This window comes from Pediculus humanus, genomic scaffold (genome assembly GCF_000006295.1).
Source record: "Pediculus humanus corporis 1103172107592 genomic scaffold, whole genome shotgun sequence".
NCBI classification, from domain to species: domain Eukaryota; kingdom Metazoa; phylum Arthropoda; class Insecta; order Psocodea; family Pediculidae; genus Pediculus; species Pediculus humanus.
In genome coordinates, this window is record NW_002987206.1 from 95,619 (window position 1) to 108,928 (window position 13,310).

At 25.4% G+C, this 13,310-nt stretch overlaps 4 protein-coding genes across 4 annotated transcripts; 2 read left to right on the forward strand and 2 right to left on the reverse strand.

The window, feature by feature from the left end:
• On the reverse strand, nucleotides 1-2,985 carry Phum_PHUM229880 (ABT1-associated protein, putative; the record flags this gene model as incomplete). The annotated part of the gene is made up of 9 exons (XM_002425935.1): nucleotides 1-135; nucleotides 211-492; nucleotides 582-746; nucleotides 841-1,112; nucleotides 1,188-1,428; nucleotides 1,703-1,903; nucleotides 1,994-2,077; nucleotides 2,277-2,452; nucleotides 2,544-2,985. 9 exons carry the CDS (start codon nucleotides 2,983-2,985, stop codon nucleotides 1-3), a joined length of 1,998 nt encoding a protein of 665 aa, XP_002425980.1.
• A 314-nt stretch (nucleotides 2,986-3,299) lies between these two features.
• On the forward strand, nucleotides 3,300-5,820 carry Phum_PHUM229890 (histone acetyltransferase Tip60, putative; the record flags this gene model as incomplete). Its single annotated transcript, XM_002425936.1, has 10 exons — nucleotides 3,300-3,347; nucleotides 3,510-3,567; nucleotides 3,703-3,771; nucleotides 3,860-4,012; nucleotides 4,217-4,308; nucleotides 4,348-4,389; nucleotides 4,463-4,699; nucleotides 4,856-5,180; nucleotides 5,287-5,449; nucleotides 5,601-5,820. 10 exons carry the CDS (start codon nucleotides 3,300-3,302, stop codon nucleotides 5,818-5,820), a joined length of 1,407 nt encoding a protein of 468 aa, XP_002425981.1.
• Nucleotides 5,821-6,304: 484 nt separating this feature from the next.
• On the reverse strand, nucleotides 6,305-8,648 carry Phum_PHUM229900 (fumarate hydratase, putative; the record flags this gene model as incomplete). The annotated part of the gene is made up of 8 exons (XM_002425937.1): nucleotides 6,305-6,436; nucleotides 6,519-6,811; nucleotides 6,897-7,100; nucleotides 7,175-7,406; nucleotides 7,489-7,695; nucleotides 7,787-7,987; nucleotides 8,254-8,382; nucleotides 8,526-8,648. 8 exons carry the CDS (start codon nucleotides 8,646-8,648, stop codon nucleotides 6,305-6,307), a joined length of 1,521 nt encoding a protein of 506 aa, XP_002425982.1.
• A 1,287-nt stretch (nucleotides 8,649-9,935) lies between these two features.
• On the forward strand, nucleotides 9,936-12,227 carry Phum_PHUM229910 (uncharacterized protein; the record flags this gene model as incomplete). Its single annotated transcript, XM_002425938.1, has 8 exons — nucleotides 9,936-9,985; nucleotides 10,363-10,571; nucleotides 10,756-10,970; nucleotides 11,107-11,243; nucleotides 11,336-11,487; nucleotides 11,701-11,840; nucleotides 11,933-12,090; nucleotides 12,218-12,227. The coding sequence occupies 8 exons, from the start codon at nucleotides 9,936-9,938 to the stop codon at nucleotides 12,225-12,227; spliced, it is 1,071 nt and encodes a 356-aa protein (XP_002425983.1).
• Nucleotides 12,228-13,310: the final 1,083 nt, after the last annotated feature.

Genomic DNA, 13,310 nt, shown 5'->3' on the forward strand with positions numbered 1-13,310 from the left:
TCAGGTAAATTTTTTACTTTTAGTTTTCTTTTTAATATTTTGTACTAAACGTGATAATTCTGGATCTTGAATCTTTTTCTTGCTCTCTCCTTCAGTAGAATCTATTTTTTTTCCCTTGAAATGTACGTCATTATCCTGCAAAAAAAAAATTAATATGGTATAAATTATTAACCGATAAAAAAAAATTTAAAAAAAAGTGAAATTATATACCTCCATATCTCTTCTTTTTAATTTTTCTTTAATAAGTTCATTTGTTGCTTTTGTTGCTTTAAATTGCGGATCTGCAGGGTCAATGTTAAAATGATGAGACGTGTATAGGGCAGAAAATCTTTCATCATTAACATCAATTTTAAAATTATCACAATAATCATCATCTACTGCTTTTCTTTTTTTTCCTTTTTTATTTTTCTTTGTTTTTTCACTTTCTTCAATTTTTTTCAAACTGAAATGCTTATCTGTACTATTATCCGCTAATAATAATTCTAATTCGGCCTGAAATTGAAAAACAAAAAAAAAAATTAAGTAATTTTAAAAAAACATAAAATAAATAAAAACCAAAAATTTTTTTTTTGTATTGTTACTTTTTGTTTTAAAGTATTCTCATCTTCTTCAACTTGAGCCGGATTATTTCTTTTTACTGTTTTTTTAGTTTTGAAATTTTTTAATTCTTCTTTAAAATACGGATCGTTTAAATCAATGTCCGAAGGAATATCATCATCGCTAAAAGGAGCTTCTTCATTCGAATCCTGTTGTGATTCCTGTAATGTTCAAATAAATTTTTTTTTTTTTTAAAAAAGAAACCTAATATAAATTAACAAAATAAATTTTTGAAAAACTAACCTCGGTAGATATGAGCGATTGTTTTTCCAATTTTTTCTTTTTCTTTTTATCTTTTCTCTTATCCAAATATTGTTGAAAAGGAGTTTTAGATTCTTTTTCCTTAGATAATTCTTTTATATTTTCATTTGCTTTGTTTTCTAAATCTAAATTCCACGTGACTTCCATGTCAACTTTATCTTTTTGTTTTTTAATTTCATTCGATTCCACTTCTGATAGTAATGCTTTGTATTTATCAATAAAACTTAATTTATCATTAGACTTTAATTCTTTTTCTGTAATAAATTTTGTTTGAAATGTCATTTTTAGAAAACATAAAAAACCAACAAATTTTTTTCTTTTTTTTTTACCTTTAGTGTCTTCAATTAAATCATTCTCGTCTTCATCTTCTGATGAAGAACACGCTAAATATTTTTTAACCACGCTTTCATCAGTTTTTCCATTGTACATGGATCTCACAATTTCCTGCCTATTTACATCTGTTTCATCCCATGTTAAATCCACTTTTGCTTTTGTTAATGCTGATGTTATGAAATATTTGGGTTTGTACAATGACAAATCAGGTAGCAAAGTACATTCTTCTTTAGGTTTCTTAAAAAAAAAAAAGAAAACTTTCAAATTACACTGTTTTTCATATAAAAATTAATTTTAATACATTTTTTTAAAATTTTTCAGTTTAAGAAATTACTCATAACACTGTTATGAGTCATAATGAAAAATTGAATTAAGGTAAAGTATATTTATTTCATAACTAAACTATTATAAATAATTACTTCAAATTTAACTTTAATATTATTAATTAGAAAAAAAAAGCAATTATTAAATTTTAGTAATACCCATAAAAAATGAAAAAGTTGATTTATACTTGATCAAATGTTGTATCATCAGGAATAAAACGAAGATCTAATCTGCTGCTTGAAGATTCATAATCCAATCCATCGCACTCTTTATAAATAACATCAGCAGTTTGTGGCGAATCAAAAACAGCCACAGCATAATAATATCTTAATCTGTTTAATTGATATTTTCTTAGTTTTTCCATTTGAATTTTTTGAAGTTCTTCTTCCTACCATTAATTAAAATTATTTAATTTACAGTATTCAACATGTAAGTATTATTATAAGATATTAAAGAAAAAATCTGAAATTACATTAACATCAGGCATGGTTTCTGTTAATTCTGCAGGTCCCTTTTCTTCTTCTTCTTTCATTCTTTGAATTCCAAAATCTGATGGATATATCTATAATGAAATTTATTTTTAAGAAAATAGAGTAACAGGTTTAATAAATAAAACACTTTGAATATTACTTGTATTTCTCAATATGTTAATGATTTGTTTTTAATTTTATATTCAAAATTATTACTATTACTTTGAAAATTGAAAAATTTAAAATTTTTGTCAGGTAACATTTATTATTTACAAAACAGGAAAGACTTACTGTTACAGAATGTATAATGCCACCAGATGGTAAAAATGAATGGAACAACACCATTAAATCAACTGCTTCAATTCTATCCCAATTTAAATTACACACTGCTAATCTATTTGTTGCTTCATCAGTTTTTTCCGCATCTTTGTCAAGCTCTCCCCAACCATGATTAAAATCAAAGTCATCTTTAAAACAAATTTTAAACAGAAGTTTAATTAAAAAGAAAAGTTTAATAACATTAACAGTTTAAGTTTAAATAATATAATCTTTTTTTACCTTCAGACTCAGAAGATTCTTCTTCAGAACTGCTATCTGAGTAAATTTTTCCTTCCCCTCTGGCATAGTCTACAGACAAATCTTTTAATTTTTTTTTAATATCAGGTGTTAATGCTTTTTTTTCGCTTTTATTAATTTTTAAGAGTTTTAAATCAGAAAGTCTATTTTCGGCATTTTCAGCATCTTTTTCGTCATCATTCTTGCTTTTCAAATCATCTTCTGTGTCTGATAAATCATAATATCGCTTTAAATCATCTGATTTTTGTAAATTAACAGATCTACCTCGTTTATCAACTTCGTATTTAAGTTGAAATTTTTTTTCATGAAACATAGACTCAAATCTTTTATCTATTTTAACCTTTACTTCTTTTTTAGGTAGCTTTTTAAATTTGGCATCTTTTAATATATGCGAAAACCTAGTATCTTCCGCGATTTCCCGCATTTTGTCAAAATTTTATTAAATATTATACTTATACTAGAATCAACACTTACACTTGAAATCAAAGTGGTCCGCGACAAAATTCACGTGTTTATTCACTCTCTGGTTTTTGTCGTAAATAGTCCGAGTTGTCGCTAGCTTGGGTATTTATAAAAACAAAAATTATTATTATTATTTATATTTAGTTAAAGTAGTAATTTACTTTCCTTTAAAATGAAATTTTTTTCTTCGATAATTTTTTATTTGCGTAATAAGTTTTATACTTTTTGATATTTAACATGGGCTGATTATTTTATTGGCTTTTCTAACTAGGAATCATGTTATCGGAAGAATATGACGATCCTGATGCAATCTGCGAATCTTCGGTAGGTTTAAATTTTGAATATTAGTGTTTTATGCAATTTCAAATTTATCACAACCAAAATAATTTATTAAAATTTTACAATTAGTTCCTTATTAAAAGTGTTATTTTCTTATTCATTGGTTACTGTAAAAAAAAGTGTTACATTTTAATAATTGCTTTTCAGGCATCTTTGGTTGAAGGGTGCCGTTTACCGGTTCGAATGCGTTTAGGAGATGATTGGCGTATGTAAATATTAATTTTTAAAATTAAATTTTTTGAGTTGTCGTATTATTAATGTATTAATTCAATTGTATAGTATGCTATTGCATAATAACTTTTATTCACAAACTTATATATGACATATTATTTTTTTTTAGCACTGGCAGAAATAATTAGTATCAAAGACATCAAGGGGATTATGCAGTTTTATGTTCATTATGTTGATTGTGAGTATTATTTTAAAAAATACATATATAAAAGTATTAATTTATTCAATTTAATTTTAAACTTTTTTTTTAAATAAAAATTTTTTAGTTAACAAAAGATTAGACGAATGGGTAACAGAAGAAAGACTGGACTTGCGAAAAGTTCAGTTCCCTCGCAAAGATGGTACCAAAGAAACAGGTTGTGCCACACCAAAAAGAATAGGCTTAGGAGGAGGTCAAATACCAAACAGTGGTGGATCAGGTACTATTCAAATTAAATATCATCAGCATTATTATTTGAATTAATTTTTTTTGAATAGAACTTTCTAATTAAACAAATAAATTTTATCGTTAAAATTTCATTAATTAATTACAAGTTAAAAACGTTAATGCTTTGTATAATAAATTAAATGTTAGCTTTTTTTTTTATTAAAATAATTAATAATTTTTATATCTTATTTTATAGTTACACCTCAGCCTGTGGAAAAGGAAAGACAAGCTTCAAGGCCAACTTCTCCGGTTACTCCGATTCAATCGGATTTTATCAGTGGATCTACAGTTTTGGCATCGGCTTTGCAAAAAAAAATGTCCAGGAAGAGAAAAGGAACATTTACAGAATCAGAAACAAATTGTGTCACTGTAATTGGTTTTAAGATTGGTTTAAAGTATTTAAATGAAACTTCTTGAATTACTAAAAAATTTTCATTTAAAGGATTCATTAGATGGTTCTCCGGCAGCTCCTAGACTTACAGGAAGTATGGTTGCTCATGGTTCAGATGATGTAGTCACAAGAATGAAAAATGTAGAAATGATAGAATTAGGACGGCATAGAATCAGACCTTGGTACTTTTCACCTTATCCTCAAGAACTTGTTACATTACCATGCATTTATATTTGTGAATTTTGTTTAAAATATACAAAAACTAAAAAGTGTTTAGAAAGGCATTTGGTGAGTTAAAAATTATAATAATAAACAAGTTAAACATTTATAACTTCTTTCAAAAACGAAGCCAATATTTTATCGAATGTAAATAAAAATACCAATATTTTTTTTTTTTTATCACTAGGTAATGCTGTTGTATTTTTTATAATTTTCTTTTTACAGGCTAAGTGTAATTTGAGACATCCTCCTGGTAATGAAATTTATAGAAAAGACACAATATCATTTTTTGAAATCGATGGACGTAAAAACAAAAACTATGCGCAAAATCTATGTTTATTAGCCAAGTTATTCCTTGATCACAAAACTTTGTATTACGATACAGATCCCTTTCTTTTTTACGTAATGACTGATTATGACAATCGGGGATTTCACATTGTTGGATATTTTTCAAAAGAAAAAGAATCTACCGAAGATTATAATGTTGCATGCATACTTACCTTGCCCCCTTATCAAAGAAAAGGATACGGGAAATTGTTAATTGAATTCAGTAAGAATAAAAAAAAAATATTAATATAATATTCTTCAATTTTTTAAGTCTCCCAATCCTTAGTTTATTTAAATAATTGTTTTTATATATAAATTTTATTCAATAGGTTACGAATTATCAAAATTTGAAGGAAAAACAGGGTCACCTGAAAAACCTCTATCGGATTTAGGTTTACTTTCGTATCGGAGTTATTGGGCTCAAACCATTCTTGAACTGTTAATCACAGCTAAACCAATAGGAGAAAATGAAAAACCTCAAATTACGATAAAGTAAACTAAATTAATCGTTATAAGTTTTAATATTAAAAATTAGATTGAGTAGAGTAGCATATTAGCTTTAAGATAAAGAAAATTAAAAGTTTGCCAAAATTAAAAATTTTTCTATGTTATTACTGTTAATTTTTTATCGAAATTTTTTCAGTGAAATTTGTGAGTTAACTAGTATAAAAAAAGAAGACGTTATTTCAACTCTACAAAATTTAAATTTAATTAATTATTATAAGGGACAATACATAATTACATTGAGCGCTGAAACTATAACAACGCACATGGCTGCCATGGATAAAAGAAAAATTAGAATCGATCCTAAATGTTTACACTGGACACCAAAAGATTGGTCAAGAAGAGTTCATAAATGGTAATTAATAATTTTCTTAGCTTTAAAAATAGGTATCGGAAGTAAATAAGTACAAACGGCCTTTTTTTCAATTCATCAAAAATTTTATGTTTAGGACATTTATATAAAAGTTTTAACTGTAATAATAAATTTTTTTTTTTTCAATTGCGCCTAATCAAGGTTGCTTTGTTTTTATATCACTTTTTTTTTTTTGATTTACTTAAATAATGCTAAATGATTTTATTTTTTAAAAAAAAAATTATTTATAGTGTTATTTATACGCTTATTATTTTCTTATAAAATTAAAATAAGAAATATTTAATAAACACTATATTGGCGTATTTTAAATAATAAAATACTTAAATTATATTGTTCTACTAAATTATATTCCTTAAGGCTAAAATTTTTTTTTACAAATATTGAAACGAAAGTATTTAATCGTGAAATAAATAATAATCTTGTTTCATAAACATTTTCAAATGCTAGTAGATTCGAAGAATGTTAAAAATTTATTTAGGTCCAAGCATTTCTTCAGGTCGAAGCCATTGATTAAATTGTTCTTCCGTCACGTAACCTAATGCTAATGCAGATTCTTTTAAAGTTGTGCCTTCTTTGTGAGCTTTTTTGGCTATAGCGGCAGCCTAAAAAAATTTATTATTATTATTAATTAAATCGTTTTATGTTAATTATATTATGTCAGGTTTATTAAAAAAAAAAAAATACCTTATCGTAACCAATGTGAGGATTAAGAGCAGTAACGAGCATAAGACTTTCATTCATTATTTTAGCTATGTTTTCCTTGTTTGCAACAATTCCTACTACGCAGTTATTTGTAAATGCTTTTGCACTGTCTCCAAGGAGCCTCACTGATCGCAAAACGTTTGAAACCATCATGGGTTTAAAAACATTAAGCTCAAAATGACCATTGGAACCCCCTACTGTAACTGCAACATGATTGCCCATTACTTGGGCAGCGACCATTGTGAGAGCCTCACATTGAGTTGGATTTACTTTGCCTTAAATATTTATTAAAAATTAATATGAATGTTCATTTTAAAAATATCATAAAAAACAAAATTTATAATATTGAATAAACTTCACCAGGCATTATGCTGCTTCCTGGTTCATTTTCTGGAAGACTAAGTTCTCCCAATCCACATCTTGGTCCAGATGCCAAAAATCTAATGTCATTAGCTATTTTCATTAAGCTGCATGCAACAGTATTCAAAGCTCCAGAAACTTCAACCAAAGCATCATGAGCTGCTAAAGCTTCAAATTTGTTTGGTGCAGTCACAAATGGTAAATCTGAAAATTTTGTGGCATTATTTATAAACCTTTTTTTTAATAGACCTGATAAACTACAAGTCAATAATACTTGCTTGTCAATTCTGAAATTTTTGCAGCACATTTTTCAGCAAATCCTTTTCTAGTATTTAGACCAGTGCCTACAGCAGTTCCTCCTAAAGCTAACATATACAGTCTTGGTAAGGTACCTTCTATTCTATTAATACCAAATTCCAATTGTGTTACATAGCCACTAAATTCTTGTCCTAATGTTAAAGGTACAGCATCTTGCAAATGAGTTCTACCAATTTTTATAATATCGGCAAACTAGTGTAAGAAAAATATTAGTTAAAAATGTTTTTAAAAAATTTTTTTTTTTTAAACTAAAACTATACTACATTGTTGTCACCTCTTTTGCTTTACAATCCATTGCATCCCTCAATAATTTTAAATTAGGGAGAAGTAACGAATTGATTTCCATGGCTACAGCTATATGCATTGCAGTAGGAAATGTATCATTGGATGATTGAGATTTGTTAACATGGTCATTTGGGTGTACTGGATCTTTTGAACCTAATTTTCCTCCTAAGAGTTCAATAGCTCTATTACTTATGACCTAAAATTCAAAATGTTGTATTAAATCAGGGCTTAAAGAATTATCAATCTCTGATTATATTTACATAATAATAAATTTAAATTTTTTTTACTTCATTAGTGTTCATATTAGTTTGAGTTCCACTTCCTGTTTGCCAAATAACCAAAGGAAAATGATCATGGTATAATTTGCCACTAATTACATCATCAGCTGCTTTAGATATAGCATCTGAAATTTTTGGGTCTAATCCATAGTCTTTATTCACAATAGCTGCTGCCTTTTTTAAAATGCCCATAGCTGTTATTAAAGGATACTAAAATAAAATAATTATAATAGACTATCAAAATAAATTTTACTTAAAAATATCAACCCATTTATATAATGGTGTCATTTCCTTGACCTTTAAATAAGTAATTCATTTTGAAAAAAATGATAATTTATTTTAATGATATTACATGGTGGAAAAAAAAACTTTTTAATTCAGTATTCGGAGGAAAAATATAATAATAATAATAAAATCTTAAAATTATAACTGGGACAATAAAAAATGAATTTGAATAATGTATATTTTAAACTTACTGGCATTCTTTCAGTTTCACCGCCAATGGGAAAATTGATAGTAGACCTAACTGTTTGAGCTCCATAATATTTATCCTTAGGAACTTTAAGTTCCCCAAAGGTATCTGCTTCTATTCGGTAATCATTCGACTGTGAGTATTACATTTAAAAGAAGAAAAAAAATTTATTTTTATAAAAAATAATGATTTTATACAAGCTAAGTTTCATAAATAGAACTTAAATAATGAATTATTATCTGTAAATTATTTTAATCATTAATAGAAAATACGTACCATATTTACGGTAGAGGAGCTAAAATTCATAGAGCCATTAAATGATAACTGTGGAATATTTTTTTTTAATACGTCAATGGCATACCTCCTGGACTGCTGAGAAAATGGTATTAAGAATGGCATCTTGGAGCAATGGTATTTAAGAAAATTTTAATTTTTTTTTTTTTTGCCTAAAAGATCTAAATATAAAATTTGATTGGTCGCGTCATGGATGACGTAGGAATTACCAATTGGAAACAACTTTTATTTAGTGAGATTAAGATGAGAAGGGAATTTTATTAAGTTGGTAAATTATTCTCAGCTGTCGGATGTTTTAAGGCTGAATTTGTTTAAGAATCGCAACGGAATGACACGATGTGAATACCCTTTATCAATTAAATGATAGGTTTTTGCTACCTGTGCTAACAAATTACTTCTGTTGTGAGTATTCAATTAATTATTTTTTAAACTAAATAAATGCGTGACTGTGATTAGTTTAAAAGTTTTAAGCGTGTGTATTTTCTCATGACTTGATGATTCAGTAGCGGTATTATTTAATAGTGATTTGTGTAAAAAAAAAAAAAAAAAATTAATAATAATAATAATTACTATTACCTCATATAAGTTTTTGCTATCTGCGTATTAAAAATTTTATAATTTTTTACAAAAATTTATCTGTTCAAATTTTAAGGCTATAACAATCGTAAGAAAAATTAAAATTGCGCCTTTTTCACCATTTAAGTTTATTTATCAAAAATGATTTGATGGAAATTTGTAAATATTACATTGCAAATGTTATGAAAATTTAATCACTGTTTAAATTTTACAGTTTAAATGCATCTCAATTTTATTTTATATAGATATTCACTAAATTCAAAATATGATATATTTATTAATGGAACTAAAAAGATGAAAAACATAATTTGCTATATTTTCTAATGCTTTTGATTCTATTCTTCTGTGCACTTTTTTAATTAATACAGTTTTAAATGTATTCATTTAATTTTTTTTTTTTTTTTGATGTACAATTTAAACCTGTACTTAGTTAAAAGTAAAAAATATATATAAACTGCTCTTCTAATTTTTTATCTTATCTTATCTTTTAAATGAAAATCAGATGTTATCAAAATTTTGTCATTACATTTTAGTATAATTAATGGTAATGTAAACTAGTCATAAAGCGCTTATTTGTAAAAAAAAGTTCAGTGTACAAAATTACCATCATTATTACTATTATACTCATTTACTATACAAATTTAATTTTTACTTGCAGGTTTTTTGAAAATGAAAAACATAGTTATATTAAGTCAATGTATGAATGGCTTATAAAAAAAATTTCATTTCTAGTCTCTAACCTCAAATTTGTAACTTAATGAAAAGGCTATTTTGTCTTGTAAAACAAAAAAACTGTTCCTTGTAAATTGCTATAATATGGAACAGGAAACTATTTATGCACAGCCATCAAGTGATCATCTTTTTATGTAAGTACCCAGTAAATTTTTTTTTAAAGTCATTGATACAGTATATGTGAAATAAGTTTATCGCTAAAATTTATTGTGAAAAATGGTTGACGAATGATGGAAGTTTGACGAATTTACAACAAAACAAAACGTAGTTTGAAAGTTATTAAGTACACATAAGAAAGTATTATTGAATATTTTTTGTATTTTTGTAAATCAAGAATAAATGTATATGCTTGATAAAAATAATATGAATTAAGGAAATAATTAAAAACAAACTCAAGTTTGTATTTTAAAATATATTACTGTTTATAATACTTAATTTGATGTATTCATTAATTTTATGAATTTAAAATTAATGACTTATGTGTCTCTTAATGAAATTTTTTAAATTTTAGACGAGTTTTAAAAAGGTGCAAATCATTTTTTCGTGTAATATTTGTTATTATCAATAATGTGTACTGTATTCCTACATATGTTGTATGGATGATGATGTTATATCCTGTTAAAAAATGTCATCCAGATTTGTACTATCGTATAGAAGGTTTATTTTTTCATTGGCTTCTTGCTATGGTTGCTATGTGGAGTTGGTCTGCTGGTTACGACAGTAAGATAATGTTTTAACAATAATTATTTCATGAGTACTTTACATAATAAAATGATTTTAAAAAATTATTATTATATTTATTCAATATTGAATATATATTATAAATAATAATTTATAATATATAATATTATGAATAATTTTTTTTTTTTAACTATCATTAAATTATTATTTATTTATTTTTCAGTTGTTGAAATGGGAGACGACATTGGAGTTTGTTTGGAAGAACGTACCTTAGTTCTTGCCAATCATCAATCAACAGCTGATGTTCCATTGTTAATGGCAACATTTAATGCTAAGAAAAATGTTTTACCTCACCTTATGTGGATAATGGATCGTGTTTTTAAATTTACCAATTTTGGAATTGTTTCTGTACTTCACGAAGACTTTTTTATAGTTTCAGTAAGTATATATATTTTTTACTTAATTATACATGTTTATTAAAATTAATATTTAAATTGTTTTTAAAAACAGTGTTTATTAATGTAATTAACAATTATTTCTGTTTTAATAATTTATTTTATTTAAATTTTTATAGGGTAAAAATCGTAGGGAAGAATCTCTTCAAAGTTTAGCAAAACATTTACACAGTTCATTTATTCCGAGGCAAAGAAAATGGATTGTGCTTTTTCCAGAGGGCGGGTTCCTTCGGAAAAGAAGAATTACTAGTCAAAGGTTAAATGCAAATAATTAGATTGGTTTTTTTTTTTTTTTTTTTTAATTTTAAGTTTTATATATATATATGTTTGTGAATTGTTTTATTTTAGATATGCAGAAAAAAACAATTTGCCGATATTAAAAAACGTTTCATTACCAAGGGTGGGAGCTTTGCAAGTAATTATGGAAAATTTGGGACATGTAGATAATGTTAGTGACAGTGATGAATCTGAATCTGAAAATCAGAAAATAAAAAGCAATAGTTTTATTACAAAAAAGGGAACAACATCAAAGAATGCTGATATGCAATGTTCTACTGATGAAATTAAAGTATCTAACTCCACCAACAACCATTCGATTACAGGTTAATATATTTTGAATAATATTTCTTTTGGTATTATTCATATATTTTTTTCATTTTAATTAATGGTCATGTACACCTGTGTAATCTATTTATAATTTTAAATGAAAATAGACGGTGCCAGAATAAGATGGATTTTGGATATAACAATAGCATATCCTCAAGGCGTGCCTTTAGATTTGCCAACGATAATAACAGGATCTAGACCGCCATGTCAAACACTTTTATTTTACAGATTGTACAAAAGCTCTCAGGTAGTCAATTTGCACTTTTTTTTTTTTTTTTCCTCGTGAAGACTTTTTTTTTCTTTTTTTTTAATTATTGTTAAAATAATAATTATTTGCAGATTCCTGATGGGAAAGAGGAAATGACCAATTGGTTGTATAAAATTTTTCAAGAAAAAGAAGAAATGTTGGAAAAATTTTACGCCACTGGAGTTTTTCCCGTAAAAGATTTTTGCCGGTTTCCCAGTCCTAATCGTCTTATAATTCAAGACAATTTGAGGTTTTTTATTTTACATTTGTTTTTTATAACTTCTACATATGTGCATTATCATATGTTTTCCACAATTTTCCGATATATGTGGTGAGTGATGATTTTCATAATTTTTATTTCTATTTGTTTATTTAAGTGTTCATTGAATCCATCCAATTTGAAAATTTTTTTTTCCAGGGATAAAATATCAATTAACCTTTGATTTTTAAGAAATTTGAAAGAGAAAAAAAAAGAAGCTATGAAGAAAACGTTGAAGAATATTCAATAAATGTGTGAACACTAATAGCTAATATCTATTATATATAATAATAATAATAAAAATAAGAAGAAGAAATAATGATTTAAAGAAAACATCATTAATAATTGGAAAAATTGTTTTGAACAGTAAAATATTATCTAAGGCGCACAATGTCAACTGGTAGATTCTACAAGGTATAAAAAAAGAAAAGAGTGTAAATATTTACCCGAATCTGCTAGTTTTGATTTTGTTTTTTTTTTTTTTTTTTTTTTTTGAACTTCCACCAAGTCTACCTTACACTTTTAAATTTTAATTATTTAATTTTTCATAAATTTATTATTAATTTAGCGAACACTAACCAAATTTTAGAAAAAAAAAAAAAAAAATAGTCAGCAAATTTTTTTTTTTTTATAAATATTTCTTTTTTTTTTTTCGAATGTTAAGTCGTTATATTATTTTGAATATTTTTTTACCTCTGAATTTTTGAATCGAATAAGAAACCATTTTTATTTTTATTATTATTTTTTGTTTTTTGATTTTCTTTAAAAAAAAATAATTTTTTACAAGTCAGTATTCAATGTTATATTTATTATGACAGTTATTAAAAATTCAGTTTTACAATCTTATACGTTATATAAATCTATATATATATTTATACATAAGTATAAAATGTTGAGTGTGTGTGTGTGCGTGTGTGCGTGTGGGTGGTTGTATTGCACATTTTGTAGTATTTGGCAGTAAAACTAATTCAGCTTTCTCATAATTAATTACACATAAAAAAACCTAATTCAAAATATATCAAAAATAATTTAATGTTTTGTAAAAAATGTTTTTTTTTTCTCTCTCTCTTTCTCTCTCTCTGAAATATTTATATTAATATATATATATAGGAAAAAAATTGAATGTTATGAAAAATTAAAAAATTTTTAAAGTTATTGAAATTTTTTAAAATTTAAATTTAATTTATTTGATTTCTTTATACAATTAAGTT